The sequence below is a fragment of the Poecilia formosa genome, unplaced genomic scaffold (genome assembly GCF_000485575.1).
Source record: "Poecilia formosa unplaced genomic scaffold, Poecilia_formosa-5.1.2 Scaffold126, whole genome shotgun sequence".
NCBI lineage: Eukaryota > Metazoa > Chordata > Actinopteri > Cyprinodontiformes > Poeciliidae > Poecilia > Poecilia formosa.
This window is the reverse complement of record NW_006800065.1, coordinates 239,076-260,167: the sequence shown is the minus strand read 5'-3', so window position 1 is coordinate 260,167 and position 21,092 is coordinate 239,076. Positions and strand designations below refer to the sequence as shown.

Below are 21,092 nucleotides of genomic sequence, written 5' to 3'. Positions count from 1 at the left end.
AGTAAATACTAAAAATTAAAATGAATAATCACTGAAATGATTCAGTGATTATTTTAAGGGTGTGCACACTTATTCTACCAAGTTTAGTTTTTTTTAATAATTATTTTCTCATTTGTTTTCTTGTTTTTAAAATGTGCAGGGTAAATCTTGCGTATCCACACAATATTTTGAAATTATTAATCGAAGTCTAACTGTTCACATTGCAAACACTTTTTTTAAAAGAATTGTGTATACTTTGGAGAGGAACTGTCAGTCTAACCTGCCTGATTGTTTTTTGTTTAGTCTAAAAATAGGGTTTTATGCATTGAAATGTATAACATTTACCTGCTTTTAAACCAATTACATTAGCTGTCAGGTTTTTTACAGTACACAACATGTTGAAGAATGTTTAAATCAATTTAGAGCAAAGGCTACATTAGCACAAATGTGGTTTTGACTTTAGGCTTTTAAGGTCAAAAGTACTTATTGAAATGAAGATTAATTTTATTTTTCTAAATAAATCCCCCTTTTGTTTTCTTATACTGTGATGGTTGATATATTCCATCCCGATTGGTTTTTAAGTCAGGGTTAATGCTCAGGAAATTAAGTTGCCAATATTTAGTTTAGACTTTGAAAAATGCAGTGTTTTGGATTTTATTCTCTTTTTATGCTTTTGTAAAGTTGACAGAATTGCACTGTTGGAGTGTATTAAAATGAGGTGCTGTTTGACAAGTGAACATGAATGTTTGCTAGGTTAAATGACATGGAGAAAGTTGCACCAGTTCTGTAATGAAGATTTAAAAGTGATGGAAACTTGCAGACTGACACTTTGTAATGTACTGTAAAAGCAATATTTTGTAAAGGAGCAAATAAAAAGATAAAGGAAGCTAAATGTAGAGTGAAAACGGTGTTTACTGTGGTGAGGTTTTAGTACAAAGTCCTCTGGCAAAGGTGTGGCTTGTTGTCAGAAGCCCCCGGAAGAATGTTACAAACCTGTTAAAGATCCCAATAAGATTCATAAATACTATGGCAAGAAAATGTATAAAATCTTTGTCTCGCAACCTAAACCAAACATACAAACATTGTCTTTACAAAGAAGGTTCTTTCCTGGTCGAACAACCAATCCATTAGGCCATCTTCAAATTTGTATCAAATGCTAAACCTGACTCAGGTTGTTTGGCACCCGCACTTTTTATCGTCAGAAACGGAGGCTTGAATCGGGTGAGAGGAGTCACTCAGCATGAACTGGGGAGAGCAAAGAGAGTTCTGATCTGTGATGGCCATGCCGTTGCGTGCCAGCAGCTCCCGAGCCATGAGGGTGAAGGCCGCCTCTATGTTCTGGGCCTCCTTAGCCGACGTCTCCAGAGCAGCCAGCAGGCTGTTCTTTTCAGCCAGAGTGCACGCGTCCTCAAATAGCACCTGTCTCTGAGCATGGAGGTCTGACTTGTTACCTGCAGAGCAGAGAATGTCAGCGTCCGGATTTTCAGCATTCTCTCCATCAGTAAAATACACTTTTTATACGAGGAGAAGCATCAACTCAATATGTGGTGAAATTAAGAAAGATAATGTTCAGTTTTGTTGCTTAAGAGACTCTTCACATTTTGTCACATGACATCCTCAAACTTCAATGTATTTTATAGGATAGAAAAACACAGATCATTGTGCCATTTAGATAAAGGATGGTAAAGCAACTCGTTAGGACCATAGTAACTCTGGAGGAGCAGTAAACATCCACAGATCAGGTGGAAGAATCTGCCAAAAATTCTTAGTCATGAACTTCAAAAATTTGGCCTTTATCAATTTGCTAAAATTAGATCTTTGGCATGGTTAAACAAAAAATAAATAATGTCCTTTTTAAAGTAAAGCCATGTAAGAGTACAGAGCAATTAAGAAGAAGAAGAAGAAGAAGAAGAAGATGGAAAAAAAAACCTGGTCAGATGAAACAAAAACATAACATTGTATCCTACAAGCAAAAATATGATGTGCTCTGAAGAACTAACACTGCACATCACCCTGAACATACAGTTTCCAATGTGAAACACGGTGGTGGCAGCATCATGTGTGTTAGAGGTTTGATTTTGCATGGAGGTTCACCATCTAAACATACAGTTGGGGCTACAGCAGACTGAGTTAGATGGAAGAAGTAGTTAGCTAAAAGAATACCCCAGCCAATGTATGTTCAGAGAGAGAATTAGTATGAGATATTTTGTATATAGAAGATTTCAGCTGTACTTGCAGTTAATCGTGGTTTGGGGGTTTAAAAACAAATGCAAGACAAACTTTCCAGCACCATATAAGGAAAATTGAACTCCAAGTATTTATTAAAAAAAAAAGCCAATAAAATGCATTGAGATTTGTGGTTGTAACATGAGATAACTACTCCACTATGAAAATACTTACCAACAAGTACCACTACCACGCTGGCTGCTCCATACTGCTCCACCTCCCTGATCCAGTGGGGAACAGATTCAAACGTGCTGCGGCGGCTGATGTCGTAGGCCACCATGGCTCCATGTGCGCTGCGGTAGTAGCTCTGTGTTATGGTGCGGAAACGTTCCTGTCCAGCGGTGTCCCACACCTGCATCTGAAGGACGACACAGCACCAAAAATATGGGTTAACCAGTTTATCGGCGTGGGCTTGGTATCAAAATACAGTGTATTCAACTGAAGCAAATAGCCTTATGTTTGTTATGTTGTTAATAATGTTCTAAAACAACTTGGCTTTAACAAACCAACACACCCAGAGAGCAAACACAAAGGTAACAACAATAAGTGAAATGACACAAGCATAGCATTATTTTTATTTGAATATGGTTGATGGTGACTTCAGGAACAGTGACCAATAGTTTCATAAATATGGATAAATTTGACATGACAGCCATTAAGGACATTTCCTACACAAGGAAATAAGTCAATATACTCAGCCCTTACCTGGTAGTGCTCATTCTAGAAAACATTTATGTAAATGAAGAGAACTACAAAGTACCCACCTTCACCTTTTTTCCATCAATGTCCATTGTTCGAACGGTGAAGTCAACCCCAATGGTGTTCTGCTGCTTCTCAATGAATATACCCGACTTGAACCTCTGCACCATGCAGGTCTTTCCAACATCTGAGTCCCCGACCAGGATGATTTTAAAAAGAAAGTCAAAGGAGTCTTCAACTTCTGACTCGACAGACTGCATGGTGACAAAAACAAAGAACCTGAAATGCAATATCCCAAGACCTTTGTGCCTCCTTGCAACAGAACTGGTTTCCTGTAAGTTGTGTCAATACAGGAGAGAGTATTTACATAAAGCTCAATCACATCTTTGTGAGGAAATATAAGATTCACGAGACAGGCAACATATCGAGCAATGGAGTCCAGGGCAAAAATGTCCCATTCAGGTTAGAAAATGTGTGGATAAAAAAAAAAAGTCAAATCCAATCCAGCAGCTTGTTTCTTCTGTCATTCTAACCCAATCTAAACCATAGAGGTAACGCACCTCAAAAAAACAAAGGCATTAAAACTCATTTTGCTTTCTTGTAAAGAAACAAAGCCTAAAATACAAAATCGTTTTCTTCATGATGACTTCGTCAACACTACACTATCAGCTCCTCTGCTGAAGTCTGTACTCTTGCCCTTTAGACTGTCTTTTGTCGTCCTATTCTAGTTTCTGTCACTCTGAGAACCTAAAGGACACGCCTCCTACCTGTCTTGGCAAATGTGACCTCCAGCTTCCAGCCCACTTGCACCACTGCATCTTGGGATATTAGTTTTCTGCTCAAGGTCTATAAAGAGGTCACTGTACCTGGAAGAGGCAGATATAAAGCTCAGTGATCTGAGACTGATTAGCAAAAGTGTTTTCTCTGTTAAACCGTTTGACATTTCCATCAGAAGAACACAAAAACAATGAGTCACTGTGCCTTGCAAGTGTTCATCCCCCTAGTACTGTTTAACTGTTTAGCATGTTAGACATCAGTATATTGAAGTAGGATTTTCTCATAGAGTAAAGCAAAGAATTACATACACATGAAGTGTTTTTAGTATATATAACATTTGTACTTACCCCCTTTACTCTGATCCTCTAACAAAGTCCAGACCAATTCATTTGTATATAATTTCACCTCAGTATAAGCACAATTGTTATGTACGCCTCTGGGAGGTTTGTTAGAGAACATTAGTGAATAAGTCAGACTTCTCATGGAGTGCTGTTCAGTCCATCATACAGTAACGAAGAGTCTGGCACAACTGACCCATATTAACTCAGGATGAGCTTCAGAGATCCAAAACTCAGGTGGGAGAGTCTGATGACGGGACAACTATTACAAATGTTGTACTTTTGGAGAGGTGGCAACAAGAAAGTCATATGAGGTCATGTACAGCAAAGATGTGTAAAAAGGTGCTCTGATCAGATGAAAACAGAGTAGACTATTTTTATTGCCTGTATTTCAATTCAAATCTCTCTGAGGCAAGACTTGAAAATGAATGTTCAGTAACTCTCTCCATCCAGTCTGACTGACCCCTAGCCATTTTTCACAGAATGGTTAAAATTTGTCAAAAAAGTCAAAAAACACCAAAAAAACCAAAACACTAATAGCTATGAACAAGAAGAACAAAAAGAAGAAAAACAAAAACATGCCACACAAAAAAAAAAAAATAAAAAAAAAAAAAAAAAAAAACAATATGTATTGTTACACTTTTATTTCACAACTGTGCATCACTTTGCGTTGATTCACCACAAACTCCTCCCCGAAAAAATAGTCAAACGTTTAAAAAGTATGAATACTTCTAAATGGCATTTTAAGTATATTACAGTTTATCCACAAGACATTTTGCATTGAGGGCTCACTGTAAGTCAAGTATGTGCAAACATAAAACTAATTATGTGGACTACATAATATAACCACAGTCTGCTATAAAACCCAAAACTTCTCATTAGTTTTTAGAAATGTCCTACATTAAGGACCCCCTGTCTGACTGCTGTCAAATAACACATTCCACAGCAGGTGACAGGCACAGAGAGCAAAACACATCAGCCAAAACATACAACAGCATTTTACAATCAATTCAGAATAAAGTGTAATTGAAATCAATTTTACCTCAGGCTTCACACATTGGCATCACAGTGAGATGCTAACCCAGAATGAGGATTCTGCTCTGAATCAATTCTCTCTCTCTCTCTCTCTCTCTCTCTCTCTCCCTCTGCCCACCCCCACACTCGTTTCTGTCGTCATCCCAGCCCACAAAAGAACAAGGCACAGCTGGACCCAGAACAATGTGTGAGTGTGAGGGCCACTTGAGCCAAACCGGGCTCTATCTTTGGCTGTGACAAGCAGATACCATCTTTTCTGCGGTGTGGTCAACGCATGATGAAAATGTGGTTTTGTTAACCACTGGAAGATGAAAATAAGACAGGAGTCAGTAGTTGATCACACTTATTTTACTCCAAACAGGATGAGCTGATCCTTTAACAGAATATTAAAATACATGCCAAAGCTCTAGATGTTCAGTCACTATTTCTAAAAAAAAAAAAAGTGAGGCATAAAACAACAATTAAGTATCAGTATAAAAAATTAACTACTTTATGAACTTAATTTAAAAAAAATAAACTTACTCAGATTTGTTGTAAGCTAAGTGAATGAATTAGAAACAAGTAAATTCAGCAACAGTACTTAAAGAACATAAATCCTTCCATGACTCAGAGATTTATTGAAGGAGCTGTGCTGGTTTTCATGAGTCATGAGTGTCTAAGCTCTCTGCATCACAGAGCTGTTTGTGTCATCTTCTGTTCAGAAAACGTGTTGTGCTGGCCGTGTTTCTTTGTCTATAGGAAAAGGGTGGATTTTGCTTAATTTTTTTCTGCCTTTGTGGTTTCCTCTCAGATGTTTTGTTTGGAGATGTTTCTGGAGGAGGGACATGAATCGGCTTCCAGGGGATTGGATTGTAGAAGCTGGGTGCTGGGTGTAATTTGTCATAGGGGCCTGAGTGAAAAGAATCCATTACAATTATTAAATAACGAGCAAAATAAAGCCAATATAGCTCACAAATAAAAATAATGTTATTGCACTTTTATTAGATGAAATAAAAGTGCAATAACAGTTCATAATTTAGGTTACTTCAACAATCTTACTTGCAGAGCAAGAGTGTGTTTTGGGAAGAGCTCTGATTTTCTTGTTGGCTTTCGTCAGCCACTCCTTAAACTTCTCCTCTGCCTTCCTGCGGCGCTCTCTCTCCTGCTCCTCCTTCAGGGCAGCTTCCATCTGTTACGTAAAACAAAAAGGCTTCAGCATCCTTTCCTGAGCTTTTTGGAAAGCAAAATCAAAATAAGAAGTATGACCTTCTCCTTCTTTTCTTTTTCAAGTTTTTCTTGGTTCTTCTTTTGCAGCCAGTCTCTGTATTTCTGCTGGGATTTACATTCAATCTCCCTTTGTTTTTCCTGCTGCCTCTGCATCTCCTCCGTCTCTTTCATTTGTTTTACAAGTTGCTCCTGCCTCTCCTTATGACAAAACAGATTTTTAAAAGAATTACTCAATTCCGTCAGGTCTTTTACACAATTTTATGTCACAATAATATTTGACATGACAAAAAATTGCCATGTAAAAACACATATCCTTACTCGCTCCCTTTTAGTTTTTAACCATTTTTGGATCTTCTCTTCCATGACAAGTTTCTTCTGCTCTCTTTCTCTTTCTTGTTGTTCTTCCTTTTCTCTGAGCAAGCGGTCCTGCATTAGGAAGCATTCAAATTTCAGCAGAGGTTCTGTGATATTACTTGCTCAATAAAAGACTGAGTGGAAGGGTGTTCATTTTAATTATGAATAAACATTAGGAGAAAAATCCTCTTACCTCTTCTGCTTTCTTTTCCAGCCTAAGATGATCCTCCTTAGCTTTGCTCACCAGCCATGCCTCCCATGCACTGAGTGGAGGTGAGCCTGCAAGCTGCAAAGCTACACTCTGCTTCTTCTTTAAAGACGTCCTAGGCAGCTCAGATCTATAAATGATACAAACAGATGGGAATGCAATCTGAAATATTCAACAGAAGCACCAAATGTGTGTTTGAGCTGAAGCAATACCTAGCTGATGTTGCCCAGAATCCCCAGTCCTTGCTGTGTCTGGGTGAGGTCTGCTGATCTGGGGTGTACTTCTGCTCCTCTTCATCGCTGTCGTGATAGATGGGAGAAAGCATCGAAAACGTATCTTCATCGTCAGACACAACGCCGTTATCCAGATATTTGGCTGTGTGGACGTCTTTATCTTGGCTAGTCTTGACGGGAGTCGAGCTGAAGCCTTCGGAGTCAGAGGGTAGAAACTTGGGCATCCTTCCTTAGCTGATACCTGCGGTTTAAAGCCGAAATGTCAGAAGTGTCAGCTGCACTCGTGTTTACATTTGCATTTTGCGTGTGAATCAATGACTATGTATACATTTCAACACCCACAATATTCAACTGTCCCCATACAACGCCAGTATTTACAACGGTTAGCAACATTAAGCTAGTTAGCTAACTTTAGCATTAGAATTAGCACTTTCTAGCGTGACCGTTAAAGGCCAAAAAGTTACATAGTTGCGTGCATAGCGTATTACTGAAAATAACAAGCAAATACTTTCACCTTTTACCTTTGTGGTAGAGTCAAAAATGTGTTTTTGTGCTGCCCTTTTTCAGTAAGGAAGCTAGAACCGATTTAACTACAGTTTCCTTTTCCCATGATACACCACGCCCCCAAGCTCTCGTGCACGCTGTGAGTTACCATAGTGACGTTGGGAGCCTTGCTTTTGATTGTAAAATGCAATCAGCACCAGAAAACAGACAAAACTACTTGCAAAAAAGCTTGTTTTAACTCATCATTGAGCTTTCTGACAGGATTATCTCATTTAACAACTCTATATCCACCAAAATAACAAACCCATCACCTATTTTAATAGTTTTGTAAGTTAACTAAACTATGTCAGAACTATTCTATTCTAGGAAATATTTTAAAAACAATAGTCACATGTCATTTGATCTATGTTTGCTGATGAAATGCTTTCTCTTGTTCTCAGACTATCAGTTTACAGGGATAAAAGGTTGTTTTTTGCAGCCTCGATCTAGTTAAGCTGCACTCTAATCTAACATCATGAGTCTAATTACCGGCAGTCTACTCTAAATGAGCTTGCTCCGTGAGGGCCAGCCTTAACTGGGAGATGTGACATTTTGAGTGAGTTTGCAACAACATGCAGCAGAGATTAATTTATTGTTGTCTTTGTTTCAACTTAATTTCTTTGGTAAAGGAAGCTGATTTTAAAAAATATATGACTGCTGATATTGTGAACCATTACCAGAAGTGGTCTGGCATCTTTGAAAAGTTAATATTTAACATCACTTTGAGCAATGTGCAGCTGGATGACAATACAAATGGCATGATTAACTTTAGATGACCTTAGGAAAAGGTTTGCTTCTGTCACTGTATACGGATTTTAAACATTTTTTACCTAATACAGGAATGGGTGTGATATTCAGGTTACAGGTCATTAACATTTGTAAAAGTGTTTTGGAGTTTTGAACTCTGTGTGGAAGTCAATTGAAAGATTTTTTAAAAGGATCTCTTCCAGAGAAATCTCTACATAAATACTACAGAAATTACTTTATATTTTCTATGTGTTTTACTTAAATTTAGCAAGTTTCCTTGAAGTCAGATAGAAATAATACAAACGTCCTCTGTGTGTTATTACTGGTCACAAAATGTCTGCAAATTTGTAATGAGTGGAAGATAGTTTAAAAACTGACTTTTTATTTCTTCCTAGTGAGTCTAAAAATATTCAGAGATCTCCTCTGATCTGCTACCACTCATCACTCCTTTACAAAATTGTGCACAATGTGTCGGATTCCCATACAACAACAACAGATCTGAGTGAGATACGAAGAGATGAAGCAGCCACCAACACAGACAGGCTGTGACTTATTAGCCTGTATTTCAGCTCAGGAGTCACACCAGGATGCAGAATTCCAGCTTTACTCGCTGATGGTTCTCAAAAAGCGTGAGCTGGATCAGCACTCACAGTCCTCAACCAACTAAGCAGCAGAGGACTCACCTCTCGATGCTGGTGGAATGGTGGCAGGAGGACTGAAAAGAGCGCCGGATGGCTGGGAAAGACAACAACCAGTCTTCCAGATTCCTACTCTGGACCAGAGACCACAGAAGAAATCTCGCAAGAAACTCCAAGTTGTCATCTGTGTTCTGCTTGTGGAGCTGTGTGAGAGGTTTACGTTCTTTGGGATTGTATGTAACATGATTCTGTTCTGCACTGTGAAGCTGGGATATGACAACGTCCTGGCTGCGACCGTCAACCTGTGCTTCATAGGAGCCAGCACCCTGACCCCTGTTCTGATCGGGTGGTTTGCAGAAACCTGCTTAGGAAGGACTAAGGTCCTTTACTTGTGTGCCTTTCTTCATTTCGTAGGTAAGACAGAGGGAGAGCTGTTATTTTGCTCAGTAGATAGGCATGACAATCAAAAATAGCTTTTTTTGTTGTTGCTATTATAGTATTTTATTTCCAAATTACTTTCATGTCAAATGACTTCAGTTAATTTACTATCTTTACACAATTATATGTATTTGAAAGGGAAAAAAAGAACAACCACTATGTAAAGTTTTTCTTTTTTGCTTCCTCGACTCAGTGAGCAACTATTTTAAACCACTCCTAACATCTTTAAACTTTAACTAAACATAAGACAGTAGAGCAAAATCTGTTAATGTTATCTCAATTAGATGTTATCCAGCCTATCTAAAGTTTAGTCACAATTTCTATTGGGACTTTTGCTATTCTTTCGCACATTTTTGTACCTGAGCATGGCTGCATGTATTTTGGAATTGTGGGCAAATTTAGGTAAGTTGCCAAAAAGTCCTTCAGGCTTTATTAACAGTATTTTCAGTTAATTATAATACCAGTATGATTCTGTTTAAGTTTATTATTTCTTACTGTTGAATTTTATCCCCATTGAATAAATGTACTTTTTCTTGTTTTGTCTGACATTATGTCATAGCAAAAAATGGGAATTAATTTCAACTCTTTGAGGTCATCTTCACCAGTGTTATTATGTTTTAAATAGTTATGTAAAATTGTTTCAAACTGTTTTGTTTTGCTTTCATTCTCTTACCATTAGTCTTTTATATTGAGATATAAGTAAAGAAAGGAGTCTTAGTATTAAATGTACTGTTGTCTGTTAGATATGGATTACAACACTGAGTCATCCCTTGGGTTTTTGAGCCTGTTAATAATAAATTAGATATATGTAATATTTTCTTTAACCGACAGCAAATATTCCTTCTAGAAGAAAAAGCAATCAATGCTCAAAGAAAACATTTAAAAGATTTTTAGAAAGTCAGAACAGCTTTACAAATACCACAAAAATGATTATTAAAATGACAAACGATGAAGAGATGACCCAAGGTTTTTGCACAGTTCTGAAGCTGTGGTCTGCCTTAGGTACAGCCATGCTGCCAGTGGTTGCGTTTCCATTTGAAGATTTCTACATTGACACTCATCACATGACCCATAAGTTGGACCCCATTGAGCAGCAGATCTTGTTTTATGTGGGTCTCCTGGCTGCAGCGCTGGGCATCGGTGGCATCAGGGCCATCCTCTGTCCAATGGGAGCCTACAGCCTGCAGAGCTACAACCAGCACCAGCTCCTGTCCTTCTTCAACTGGTGGGTGAAGTGGTTTTCTATCAAGACCCAAACCGTGATCTGGTTTTAAAAGCTAAAGCAAAAACACCAATGACTAATCTTTTAAAAGTCTTATAATGAAAACTTTGCCTCGCAAAATGTCAGTTTGGTGACAAAACCAAATTATCTTCATTCATCGGTTTGTTGGCATCACTGAATGCTCTGCCATTGTATGTCATTCTGTTCAGGTTCTACTGGTTAGTGAATCTGAATTCCACTGTCGTGTTTTTGGGCATCGCTTACATCCAGCAGTCTGTGGCCCAAAATCTGGGCTTCCTCATCCCATTCACCTCCGTGCTGCTGGCCCTCATCGCCATCCACATGATGCGAAGCAAACTCACCTACAAACCCAAGAGAGGTACAACTGCAGTCACGTTTAAGATAAGATAAGATAAGATAAGATAAGATAAGATAAGATAAGATAAGATAAGATAAGATAAGATAAGATAAGATAAGATAATATAAGATAAGATAAGATAAGATGACTTTATTGACCCCTAAGAAGGGGAAGATTTAATTTGCACTCTTTGGTAAAGATGTCTAAAACCATAAAGTAAATTCATTTTTTATTATAGAAGCATAATTTGACTGATTTATATTTTTAAATGTAACATATTTACTCAGTATATATGTCCCCTGATGGAAATCCTAGAACATTTGTGAGCAAAAGTGAAGAGAAATCAGAACCCAGATATCTAGATAATCTAGAGATTGTGGAAAGATTGATGGTCAAGGATCTGTTTGTGTGTTTGCTTCAACTTTGTGAAATGTTGTAGGAGAAGTGTATTTTGCAAACAGAAATTGTACAAAAGTTTAAAAGGTTGGATTTTTCAAAAAATGTTTATAGTGAAATCTGATGATTAAATATGGAGGAGGATGTATAACCAAAGAGTTTGTGCTGGAATAAATGAATCACAAAATATTTACTCGTTAGTCCTGTTTTCTGTTGGGACTGGTTTCAGGTGGATCCTTGCTGACCACACTGGGAGTTTTCCTGAACTCTTTCAAAATGTGCTGCCTCCGGCATCGCCACCTGAGTGGAGATGCGGTGTCCTGGCTGGACCGGGCCAAAGAGAACAATGGTGGGCGGTACAGCGAGACCCATGTGGAAAATGTCAAAGTCTTGACGAAGCTCTTTCCTCTCTACGGACTTCAGCTGCTGTACAGAGTCTGCGTCACACAGGCACGTCACAATAAACACATTTCAACCAGTATTGCTGTTTAGCAAAATAAAAGAGGTTGGGGAGATATTTCTCCACAGATTCCCTCAGGTTACTACATACAGGCCATGAACTCTAACCTCCACCTGAACGGCCTTCTGCTGCCTATCGGTGCCATGAATGTCATCAGCATCCTGCCTCTGCTCCTCTTAGCTCCGCTGATGGAGTTCGTGACAACCTACTTCCTCTCCATGGAGAAAACTCCACTGGCACCTGCAAGAGTCATCAGTACGAATCCTACTGTCACACACTCCAACTAATCCAAATGTTTAACAACTTCACAGAAATGTTCTTACGTCTTGCAGTGTTCTTTTGCCATTATTCCACACTGTCTGTACTCTTAGCTTTGGGCCATGCATGTGCTGCTGTGTCTGTCCTGGTGGCGGGTTTGGTGGAGCTACACAGGAAGGCCCACCCACTGGTGGAGCAGACCCTCTCTGGGAAGGTTCTGCATGTGTCATCCATGCCGTGTTTCCAGCTCGCACTTCAATACATCCTGCTCGGTGTGGGCGAAGCTCTCGTCACTCCTTCGTGTGGGCAAAACATCTTGGATGAAACTTTATCAGATGATCAAAGACCTCCGTTAGACAGTCATGTGTTGGTCTCTTGTTCTTTGACAGGTGCTCTCATATCCTTCCAGCTGATCCCAAGCCACATCAGAGGGATCTCCCTGCACTTCCTCACTCTGTCCTACGGAGGGGGCTGTTTACTTGGTGCCTTCATCATTCAGCTTGTGCATTTTTGCTCTGGAGGTAAAAATAAAAACTACCGATCTATTGCATACATGTGCATCTTCATAAATTAGAAAATCACATAGAATTCATTTATTTTTATATTTCAATTCAGGAAGTGAAGCTTATGTAGATTCATTTCACACTGAGTTATATATTTCAGATTATGGGTATAGCTAATAAAAACTAAAAACTGTTAGATTAAAAAAATATTTTTAATAATGATGTTATTTTATGGTCGTTTTTTCATCGTTTTATGGTCGTTTTATAAGGGAGAAGACCATTAAGTTGCTAAAGACAGTGGGTGCTCACAGTCTGCTGCAGACAAATAAACTGAACGTTTTGTGTTGATAAGTTGTCCAAAGTCCTTTTAGATATTAATGTAAAGAAGAAGATAAAATTTGAAGAAGAAACACAGAATACCAGTTACCCAGTTTGAAGTCTCCATATAAGTTTTACTTTTTTAATGTAGAAATTATGTGAAAATGTTTTTTTTTTTTCTTTCTTTTTAAGATTCATTTGCCTCTGACATCTCCTTATGGTGACCCAAAATTATTTCACTGCCAAAACAGGAAATTTCTACCCAAACTCTCTGCATGATGGGAATCTTGAGAGATTCTTCTTCCTTCTGGCCTCATTGATGACTATAAATACTCTTCTGTTCTGGAGATTATCATACAGGTACCCAATTATCTTTATAATATAGGATGAATTACTATCATGTCAACTCATTTGAAGGCAAACTACAGCCAACTTTGGTGCTTCTGAATCCATCTCTTCTTGTTGCCATTTAGGTACATGAACCTGAGTGTTCAGGGGAAACCACTGAGCAGCAGCTCTCTGTCTGAGAAGTTGCTGCAATACAAGGCCGCACTGCGGTTCTACGACACTGTAGAACATCTCTCTACCGACTCCGTTTTATGACTGCTTCAACTGAGGTCCCCTGTCAATGGCGCTGCGTATTTGTGTTTCCATAAACTGCAACAATGACATGCTGTGTAGAGTAAGATCTATAGATACAAGTCCCAAAGTCTCTAAAAATTTGGTGTTTTTTATAGAAATTGATAATTTTATTAAATAGTTGTTTGAGCTAGAATTGATGCTCAAATTCAAAAAAACATTAACATATGACGACAAATGAGAAATTAATAATAATCCAAAGGTATGTTTTGTTGAAGCTTATAATGTGAGTCAATCAAATTTGCAGACATCACAAGCAGTGTTAAAAATTAGGATTGAGTTTTGTAAAATAGAGATAATCTGATTAAATGTGCACAAAATCTTAAAAAAAACAGCCTATTAATGAGCAACAGTCATTTTAATATAAAGTGATTGCAACAATTAATAGACTTGTACTTTAAAAACTACAACACCTAGACATTTCAAATCTAGCTAGATTATTCTGCACAATTAGCAGAATAAATAAAACTTTTGTGAAACCTTCTAATTGATTTGCAAAATTTGTAAAATATCAATAAAGAATTTCAGAACGTTTTTTTTTTTTTGCATCTGTAACCCATTAGATCTGAATGATCAAATTGGCATTGTTTGTTTTATCTTTATTATAGCTGGAGTTGGACAGGAATTGTTTGGTGGCTTCCTGGACGGAGGAATCGGCTGAGCTAACGCTGCCATCAACTTTTCTCCTGCCATTTTTTTTTTTTTTTGCTGTTCTTTAGAAAGTATTTCTATCCGTAGCTCTGTTTCCATTTTGTATATTTTCTCTATTTTTTATTTTTACCTTAATGCTTACCTGGTCAGTTGAGGTGGCAATGTACATCCTCTTGATTACTGACAAAATGTCAGAACCACATGGACTGAGCTGGTTACGTCAGATCAGTCTGAATTTTTATTTCCCATTAAAACGACTTCTTGTAATTTTAAGACATTGTTATAAAATTGCATCTTTATTCTGCTGTAATGATGACTGAATTCTTGTAATTAGAAATTCTTGTAGCCTGGCCATAATGCTCCCTTATACAACTCACAGAAGAGATGATTGAAATAAAGGCACTTTTTAAAAATATTTTCTGTAATTTTATTATAGAAATTGAGGAGGGGAGGAATCAATTAAAATCAAATCTGGAATGAAAAAAATCTTGTAAGTCATATCATCCATCCTTATTCAGTATATTGAATTATATGACTAACTGCATATTGATAGTCACAGCAAATATCAGTAATATCTCACTTGAATTCCTGATCTACATGCAATGTACAACGTTTTAGCACTTCTGCATTTTTTAGCCACATAGAATGCTTCCGGTTCGCAGGTCACTCTGTGTTAGGGATGGAGTTTTTCACTCGGTCCTTGCTGGATTTGCCCAAAGTAAACGTGAACGACGTTTATCGGATTATTGAAGCAGCTTCAACAACTCCGACGTCGAAAAAGGACAAGGGTTTTAAGCTGTATGTGTGCAGTTTCATAAAGGACTTCCAAGGTAAGTGATTGTTTTAAGTTCTCCGAAATGCCTGTATATGTGTGTAACACAGCTAAGCTAGCCAGTCTCCCGTAAGTGCTTTGTAAATGTTACGTGTTGGTGCGATGGCATTTATTTACCCCAATGTTACCCCTAATTTTTCTTTTGGGGGACCCTGCCTATCCACTACTGCCTTATTTAATGAAAGAATATTCAAATGGTGGCGTAACTCAACAAGAACAATATTTCGGACTATGTCTCTGCAAAGCGCGCGTGGTAATTGAATGCGCATTTGGACGGCTAAAGGGTAGATTTGCCTGCCTGAGGCGACCCATGGACATAAACATTCATGATCTGCCGCATGTCATATATGCTTGTTTTGTGCTTCACAGTTACTGTGAATCTTGCAAAGAAGGTGTGGATGAGCACCATGTTAGTGGCGTCATACAGGGTGACCATCAAGACCAGCCTCCAACAGAGAGCAACAACTATCAAACACTAATCAAAATGCTGGGAAACTAGTTTGAAGAGTTGTCACCAAATACCTGGATCCTTAAAGCTTACCTGATTAACAGCTGTTTTAGATAACACTTTTGTACTCTAGGGTAAATATTACAGACTGTTAGACTGCTTACTGTCTTATGCTTTCTTGAAACTTGTCTTTATTAGATTTGTGATATCAGTTTATTTGTTGTTTAGATCATTTTTTTAAATTTTCAGAAATACATAAAATACATCTGTAAATATTTGTGACTGATTATTTCTTCATTTCAATTTAGATTTGATAGCTTGTTTTAACATTTCAATAAATGTTATTATTTACTTACAATGTCATTTACAGGTTTAAGATATATATCAGTTTATTTAATTGTTCTTTAGATAATTTTTAAATTTTCAGAAATACATCTGTGTAAATATTTATGACTGATTGTTTCTTAATTTCAATTTATATTTAATAGCTTGTTTTGACTTAACATTTTATTAAATGTTACTAATATTTACTTGCAATGTCATTACTTTACAGGTTTAAGATGCTTAAACATATGGAAGCCCTTTTCCCGCAGTGATGAAAAAAAAAATTGCATCTCATAATCGTGAGATAATCTCTTTAGGAGGTACAAGTTTTTTTTCTCATAAGAGTGGGGGAAATGAGGATCCACAGAATCATAACATATGCTGTTGACATTTTAAAATTGAAAATTCTTACATTTTTGGACTTTGAGTGTGTCTGTTAATAAAAACAAAAAGATGGAATTAAGGACACTTTATTTTGTAATTATTGATTGTATGAAATAAGCAAATATTAGCAAAATTTAAATAGGCAGGTGGATCTCATCCACCTCCGGGGCCCTGCCACCGAGGAGCTTCTTAACCACCTTGGCGACCTTGTCCCCAGAGATTGGAGAGCCCGACCCAGAGTCCTCAGGCTCAGCTTCCTCAACGGAAGGCATGTAGGTGAGATTGAGGAGGTCTTTGAAGTATTCCGCCCACCGGCCCACAACGTCCTGAGTTGAGGTCAGCAGCACACCATCCCCACTATAAACAGTGTTGGTGCTGCACTGCTTCCCCCTCCTGAGACGCCAGATGGTGGACCAGAATTGCCTCGAAGACGTGTGGAAGTCTTTCTCCATGGCCTCTCCAAACTCCTCCCACACCCCGAGTTTTTGCCTCAGTGACCACCTGAGCTGCATGCTGCTTCGCCCGCCGGTACCCATCAGCTGCTTCTGGAGTCCCACAGGCCAAAAAGGCCCGATAGGACTCCTTCTTCAGCTTGACAGCATCCCTCGCCGAAGGTGTCCACCAACGGGTTCGAGGGTTGCTGCCGCGACAGGCACTGACAACCTTGCAACCACAGCTCTGATAAGCCGCCTCGGCAATGGAAGCACGGAACATGGCCCACTCAGACTCAATGTCCCCCAACTACCCCAGGGCGTGTTCGAAGTTCTGCTGGAGATGGGAGTTAAAGCTCCGCCTCACAGGGGACTCCACCAGACGTTCCCAGCAGACCCTCACAACACATCTGGGCCTGCCAGGTCTGACCAGCTTCCTCCCCCACCACCGGAGCCAACTCACCACCAGGTAGTGGTGGTGAGTTGGCTCCACACCTCTCTTCACCTGAGTGTCCAAGACATACAGCTGCAGATCCGATGATACAATGACAAAGTCGACCATCGAACTGCGGCCTAGGGTGTCCTGGTGCCAAGTGCACATATAGACACCCTTATGCCTGAACATGGTGTTAGTTATGGACAATCCATGACAAGCACAGAAGTCCAACAACAGAACACCACTTGAGTTCAGATAGGGGGGGCCATTCCTCCCAACCACGCCCCTCCAGGTCTCACTGTCATTGCCCACGTGAGCATTCAAGTTCCCCAGTAGAACAAGGGAGTCTCCAGGAGGGGCACTCTCCGGTACCCCCTCTGAGGACTCCAAGAAGGGGTAGGTAATCTTAACTATTGTTCGGCCCGTAAGCACAAACAACAGTCAGAACCCGTCACCCACCCGTAGGCAGAGCACTTTAACCACTAAAAATATTCTTTATGTCGGTAAACCATTTTCATTCTATATATGCACATAGAAATTCACACTTTGGTGTGATTTTCTTGAAACTTACACCAATTCACACCAAAGAGTGAATTTCTATAAGTTATCACTGCAAAGTCCTTTAATGACAGAATAATAATAAAAAATCTCAGTCCAAGATAGTGATGATTACATGTTTGCATCATTAAGGGTCTGCAGATGGAAATTGGCTTTTTCTATGATCTGGTAAAATGCATCAAATGGTGACATTTATGTTTGAGTTGTACATTGTACCATTTATCGCTATCATTTCAGAAAATAATGCATCAAGAACTTACATGTCCCTCTTAAAGATGGAATTAAACATGGAAAAGTCCTAAAAATTATCAATATTTCAGTTTACAGACTATTTTGTAACGCATAAATCGGTTTGTAATACTGCTTATTTAGTTTCTTATTTCCCCTGACAATAAGGTTGAAGTAGAGCTTAAAACTTGCACATTGTTAGGCTCGCTCCTAAATCCACACTAAAGCCAGGATAGAGAGGTTCACTGAATGTTGTCTGGACTCGGTGCAGTAGCGTGAGCTCGCCAATGCGCGAAACACTGTAGAAGCTCAACTTTCCTTCATTGTACTCAAGGTGCACACCCACTCTACGTGACTGAGCTGGGGGAATCAGACCTTTATGAAGACTGTTGTGCCAAAAAGTGCAACCAGAAGGAGAACAGATGATTTTCCAAGACAGCTTGTTGTGTCCGAAGCAGCTGTCTTTACCCTGCCCTTTCCTTTGTATGCCTTTATATGACACAGCCACCTCAATGATGCCACCATCCCACTCCACCTCCCAGTAGTTGTTTTCTTGAAGGTCGTCTTGGCACAGCGATTGGTAAAAGTGGGAGAATCTGTCAGGGTGATCAGGATGAGCCTGGCCTGTTATTCCCCATGATAGTTCTCTCTTGGTGTTTGCCATGTATAGACACGCATGCACTGTGTGAGGATCCAGCGTAGGATCTGTGAGAGAGGAGAAATTCACTCACTCGTAGGTTGAAACTTTAACACATTTCTGCAGAAATATATTTAACATTCTACTTACATATAAACTTGGCCAGGATGTCTTTTCTTGTTGTTGGTTTGATATGAAGCTTTCTGGGAATATGCATCACTGACAAGAAAAAATAAATAAATTCTCAAACTCAGGAAATGTGCAAATTTAATTAAATTTGCTACAAAATACCCAACTTACTTATATTATCCATAAAATGGCCAAATAATTGTACATTCTGCTTGCCACACATGCTTTTCAATTGGTTGGTTTTTGCAGACACAAACTCTTTCAGAGACACCAGTCCTTCATGTGAACCTGAAAACACAGGGAGGCCACCCACAGCTTGAATATCCTGTAAGAGCCAAACAAATACATAATCCCAACAGTCTGACACTAAACAATTAAAATAAAAAAGAGGAAATGAAACAAAGAAATCACCTTTAGGAACTGAATGGGATCATCTGTCTGTGCAAGCTGGCAGAGCTTATGATCCATTTCCTTCAGTTTATGAACTTCACGCTTCAGTCGTGCTTTGTGACCGTTAGTCCAGTCAACTCCAGCTTTCTCTACCTCTTCAACTTTGCCTCTCATCTCAAGACATTTCTTTTCCAGAAAATGAGCATATAAACGGAGATGTTCGGTACATCGCTGCTCAAAGTTGTCACTTGACTCCCAAGCAGCATCCTTGTGGAAAACAAACACCATTACAGTCGTCATGACTTGCACTCACAGTAAGGTTGGGGGATTTGGGGTAAGGTTAGTCAGAAGCGGATTGGACCAAAACATGCAGTAGGCATTCCATTAACCTTGCAACATCAGAACTTGGAGCTGAGTTTGACGTCACACCTGATTAACAGCATTCCAGTTAACATACTTGGATTTCAACATGGTGTCCATGGTGCTGTTCGCAGCACCTCTTACGAACATTGTTTTAAGCTTTACTTTCCATAAGCATACATCGTATGTTCAGTTAGTAAGTCCTACATTGATTTTATATGCACTCTTATGTGTGTTTTGTGAAATAAACATGTTTCCACCACATCTTACTAATGTTGATGTAAGGAGCGGCTATTAAACTGCAAAGTCAGCCTAGAAGTATTTTGGTAACTATATGCTCCCACGTCCCAGTGAAAAATCTGTCTTCTGAGGGTGTTCCAGTTGATTTATTCAACTGGCAAGTCGAAATGTCACAGTTCAGACTACAACTGAGGCGCATCATTAGTTTGGCAATGTTAAGTTGTAAAAAACTTTGCTCATTTGTCTACTGTAAGGAAGACGAGAACAAAAGTGTCACTCTCCATGTCATTGCAAGATGTACACATATTCTTCACGTGTTGCACAGAGCAAGTGACTCAAGTTAATGTTTTCAGATCCTGGTTCAACACAGGCATACTTAACAATTTGCAGTAACTAAGCATTTGCTTTTACAAGAAGGTTTTGAGCGATCGGCTAAAAAGCCATTTTGTGAAGTTCACATTTCAGGTGTTTTTGCTTATTTACACTTACTCTAATAGATTTTGCTGCTTCCTCTAGCTGTCCTATTTCACACTGCGAAACCCGAACTGCATCTGCAATTTTCTTTCTGGTTCTTTCCAGCTCCTCCTGTTAAAACAGCAAGCAATCAAATTGTAAAGGCATTAAGATAAAAACTGTCACAAAAATATAACTTTCGGTTTTGGATTAATTTAATTACCTGCTTTGCTTTGACTTCTGCCGTGACTTCCACAATGTCATGATTTTTGTGCTGCACCACACAAAGTGGACAAACCAGCTGCTCATCAGTGCGACAGTAAATTTCAAAAAGTCTGTCATGACGGGAGCAGATGCTTTCCTTGATTCTCGTAGAGGCCTGAATCAGCTTGTGCTTCTTCAGCACAGGAAGTTGGAAATGAGGCTGCACATGTGTCTCGCAGAAGGAGGCAAGACACATGAGACAATACATCTCAGCTTTTCGTTTTCTCGCAGTGCAAGAATCACACGGCACATCCCCTGGTAAAGCAACATCACTTTCATCACCAGCAGCACTTTGACTGGGTTTCGTCTTGTGCTCCTCCAACAGATTAGCCAAGACTGTGTTTCTCTGAAGAGCAGGCTTTGGGCTGAAAGTTGTCCGGCACTGAGGACAACTGTATTTCCCTTTGAGGTTTCGTCCTGTGTCCCAGAAAGTGTTTATACATGTCTTACAGAAGCTGTGTCCACAGGCAGTAGTCACAGGTTCGTCCAGCAGCTGCAGACAAATAGAGCAATCCAAAAGGTCCAGACTGGAAGCCATTTTCCTCCGATCAAACCTGTTGCTTTCACTTCCACTCACAAAGGAGTGGCCTTTGACCTTGTGATCTAAGAGGGTGGAACTTTTTCTTGTCTTAAAGAGACACACCAAAATTCCAGCAGTATTCAAAAATGCAAATCAAGAAATGCAATATTAGAGAGGAGAAATATTTGCATTTTACTTAAGACTGGATGTATTTATTGCAGAAAATGCTGCT

At 39.1% G+C, this 21,092-nt stretch overlaps 4 protein-coding genes across 5 annotated transcripts; 1 reads left to right on the top strand and 3 right to left on the bottom strand.

Annotated features, from left to right (window-relative positions):
- Positions 1 to 51: 51 nt before the first annotated feature.
- Positions 52 to 5,296, bottom strand: rab19 (RAB19, member RAS oncogene family). Its single transcript, XM_007561384.2, has 5 exons — positions 5,062 to 5,296; positions 3,672 to 3,770; positions 2,970 to 3,158; positions 2,380 to 2,563; positions 52 to 1,430 (listed from the first exon to the last, which is right to left on the bottom strand). Exons 2-5 carry the CDS (start codon positions 3,720 to 3,722, stop codon positions 1,147 to 1,149), a joined length of 708 nt encoding a protein of 235 aa, XP_007561446.1. The 5' UTR covers positions 3,723 to 3,770; positions 5,062 to 5,296; the 3' UTR covers positions 52 to 1,146.
- Positions 5,297 to 5,389: 93 nt separating this feature from the next.
- On the bottom strand, positions 5,390 to 7,723 carry ccdc34 (coiled-coil domain containing 34). Of its 2 annotated transcripts, none has more exons than XM_007561383.2 (7): positions 7,570 to 7,723; positions 7,035 to 7,296; positions 6,808 to 6,952; positions 6,579 to 6,686; positions 6,300 to 6,458; positions 6,093 to 6,222; positions 5,390 to 5,943 (listed from the first exon to the last, which is right to left on the bottom strand). In XM_007561383.2, exons 2-7 carry the CDS (start codon positions 7,277 to 7,279, stop codon positions 5,741 to 5,743), a joined length of 990 nt encoding a protein of 329 aa, XP_007561445.1. In that variant the 5' UTR covers positions 7,280 to 7,296; positions 7,570 to 7,723; the 3' UTR covers positions 5,390 to 5,740. The 2 variants fall into 2 exon arrangements, with proteins under 2 accessions (XP_007561445.1, XP_007561444.1); XM_007561382.2 differs by having other exon boundaries at positions 7,577 to 7,722.
- A 1,102-nt stretch (positions 7,724 to 8,825) lies between these two features.
- slc15a5 (solute carrier family 15 member 5) lies at positions 8,826 to 13,649 on the top strand. Its single transcript, XM_016676055.1, has 9 exons — positions 8,826 to 9,397; positions 10,424 to 10,646; positions 10,853 to 11,022; positions 11,627 to 11,847; positions 11,926 to 12,112; positions 12,229 to 12,417; positions 12,505 to 12,636; positions 13,188 to 13,296; positions 13,410 to 13,649. Exons 1-9 carry the CDS (start codon positions 9,046 to 9,048, stop codon positions 13,537 to 13,539), a joined length of 1,713 nt encoding a protein of 570 aa, XP_016531541.1. The 5' UTR covers positions 8,826 to 9,045; the 3' UTR covers positions 13,540 to 13,649.
- Positions 13,650 to 17,678: 4,029 nt separating this feature from the next.
- On the bottom strand, positions 17,679 to 20,934 carry LOC103144410 (tripartite motif-containing protein 16-like). Its single transcript, XM_007561380.2, has 6 exons — positions 20,300 to 20,934; positions 20,113 to 20,208; positions 19,045 to 19,290; positions 18,805 to 18,958; positions 18,655 to 18,723; positions 17,679 to 18,572 (listed from the first exon to the last, which is right to left on the bottom strand). The coding sequence occupies exons 1-6, from the start codon at positions 20,876 to 20,878 to the stop codon at positions 18,049 to 18,051; spliced, it is 1,668 nt and encodes a 555-aa protein (XP_007561442.1). The 5' UTR covers positions 20,879 to 20,934; the 3' UTR covers positions 17,679 to 18,048.
- Between the last annotated feature and the right edge of the window lie 158 nt (positions 20,935 to 21,092).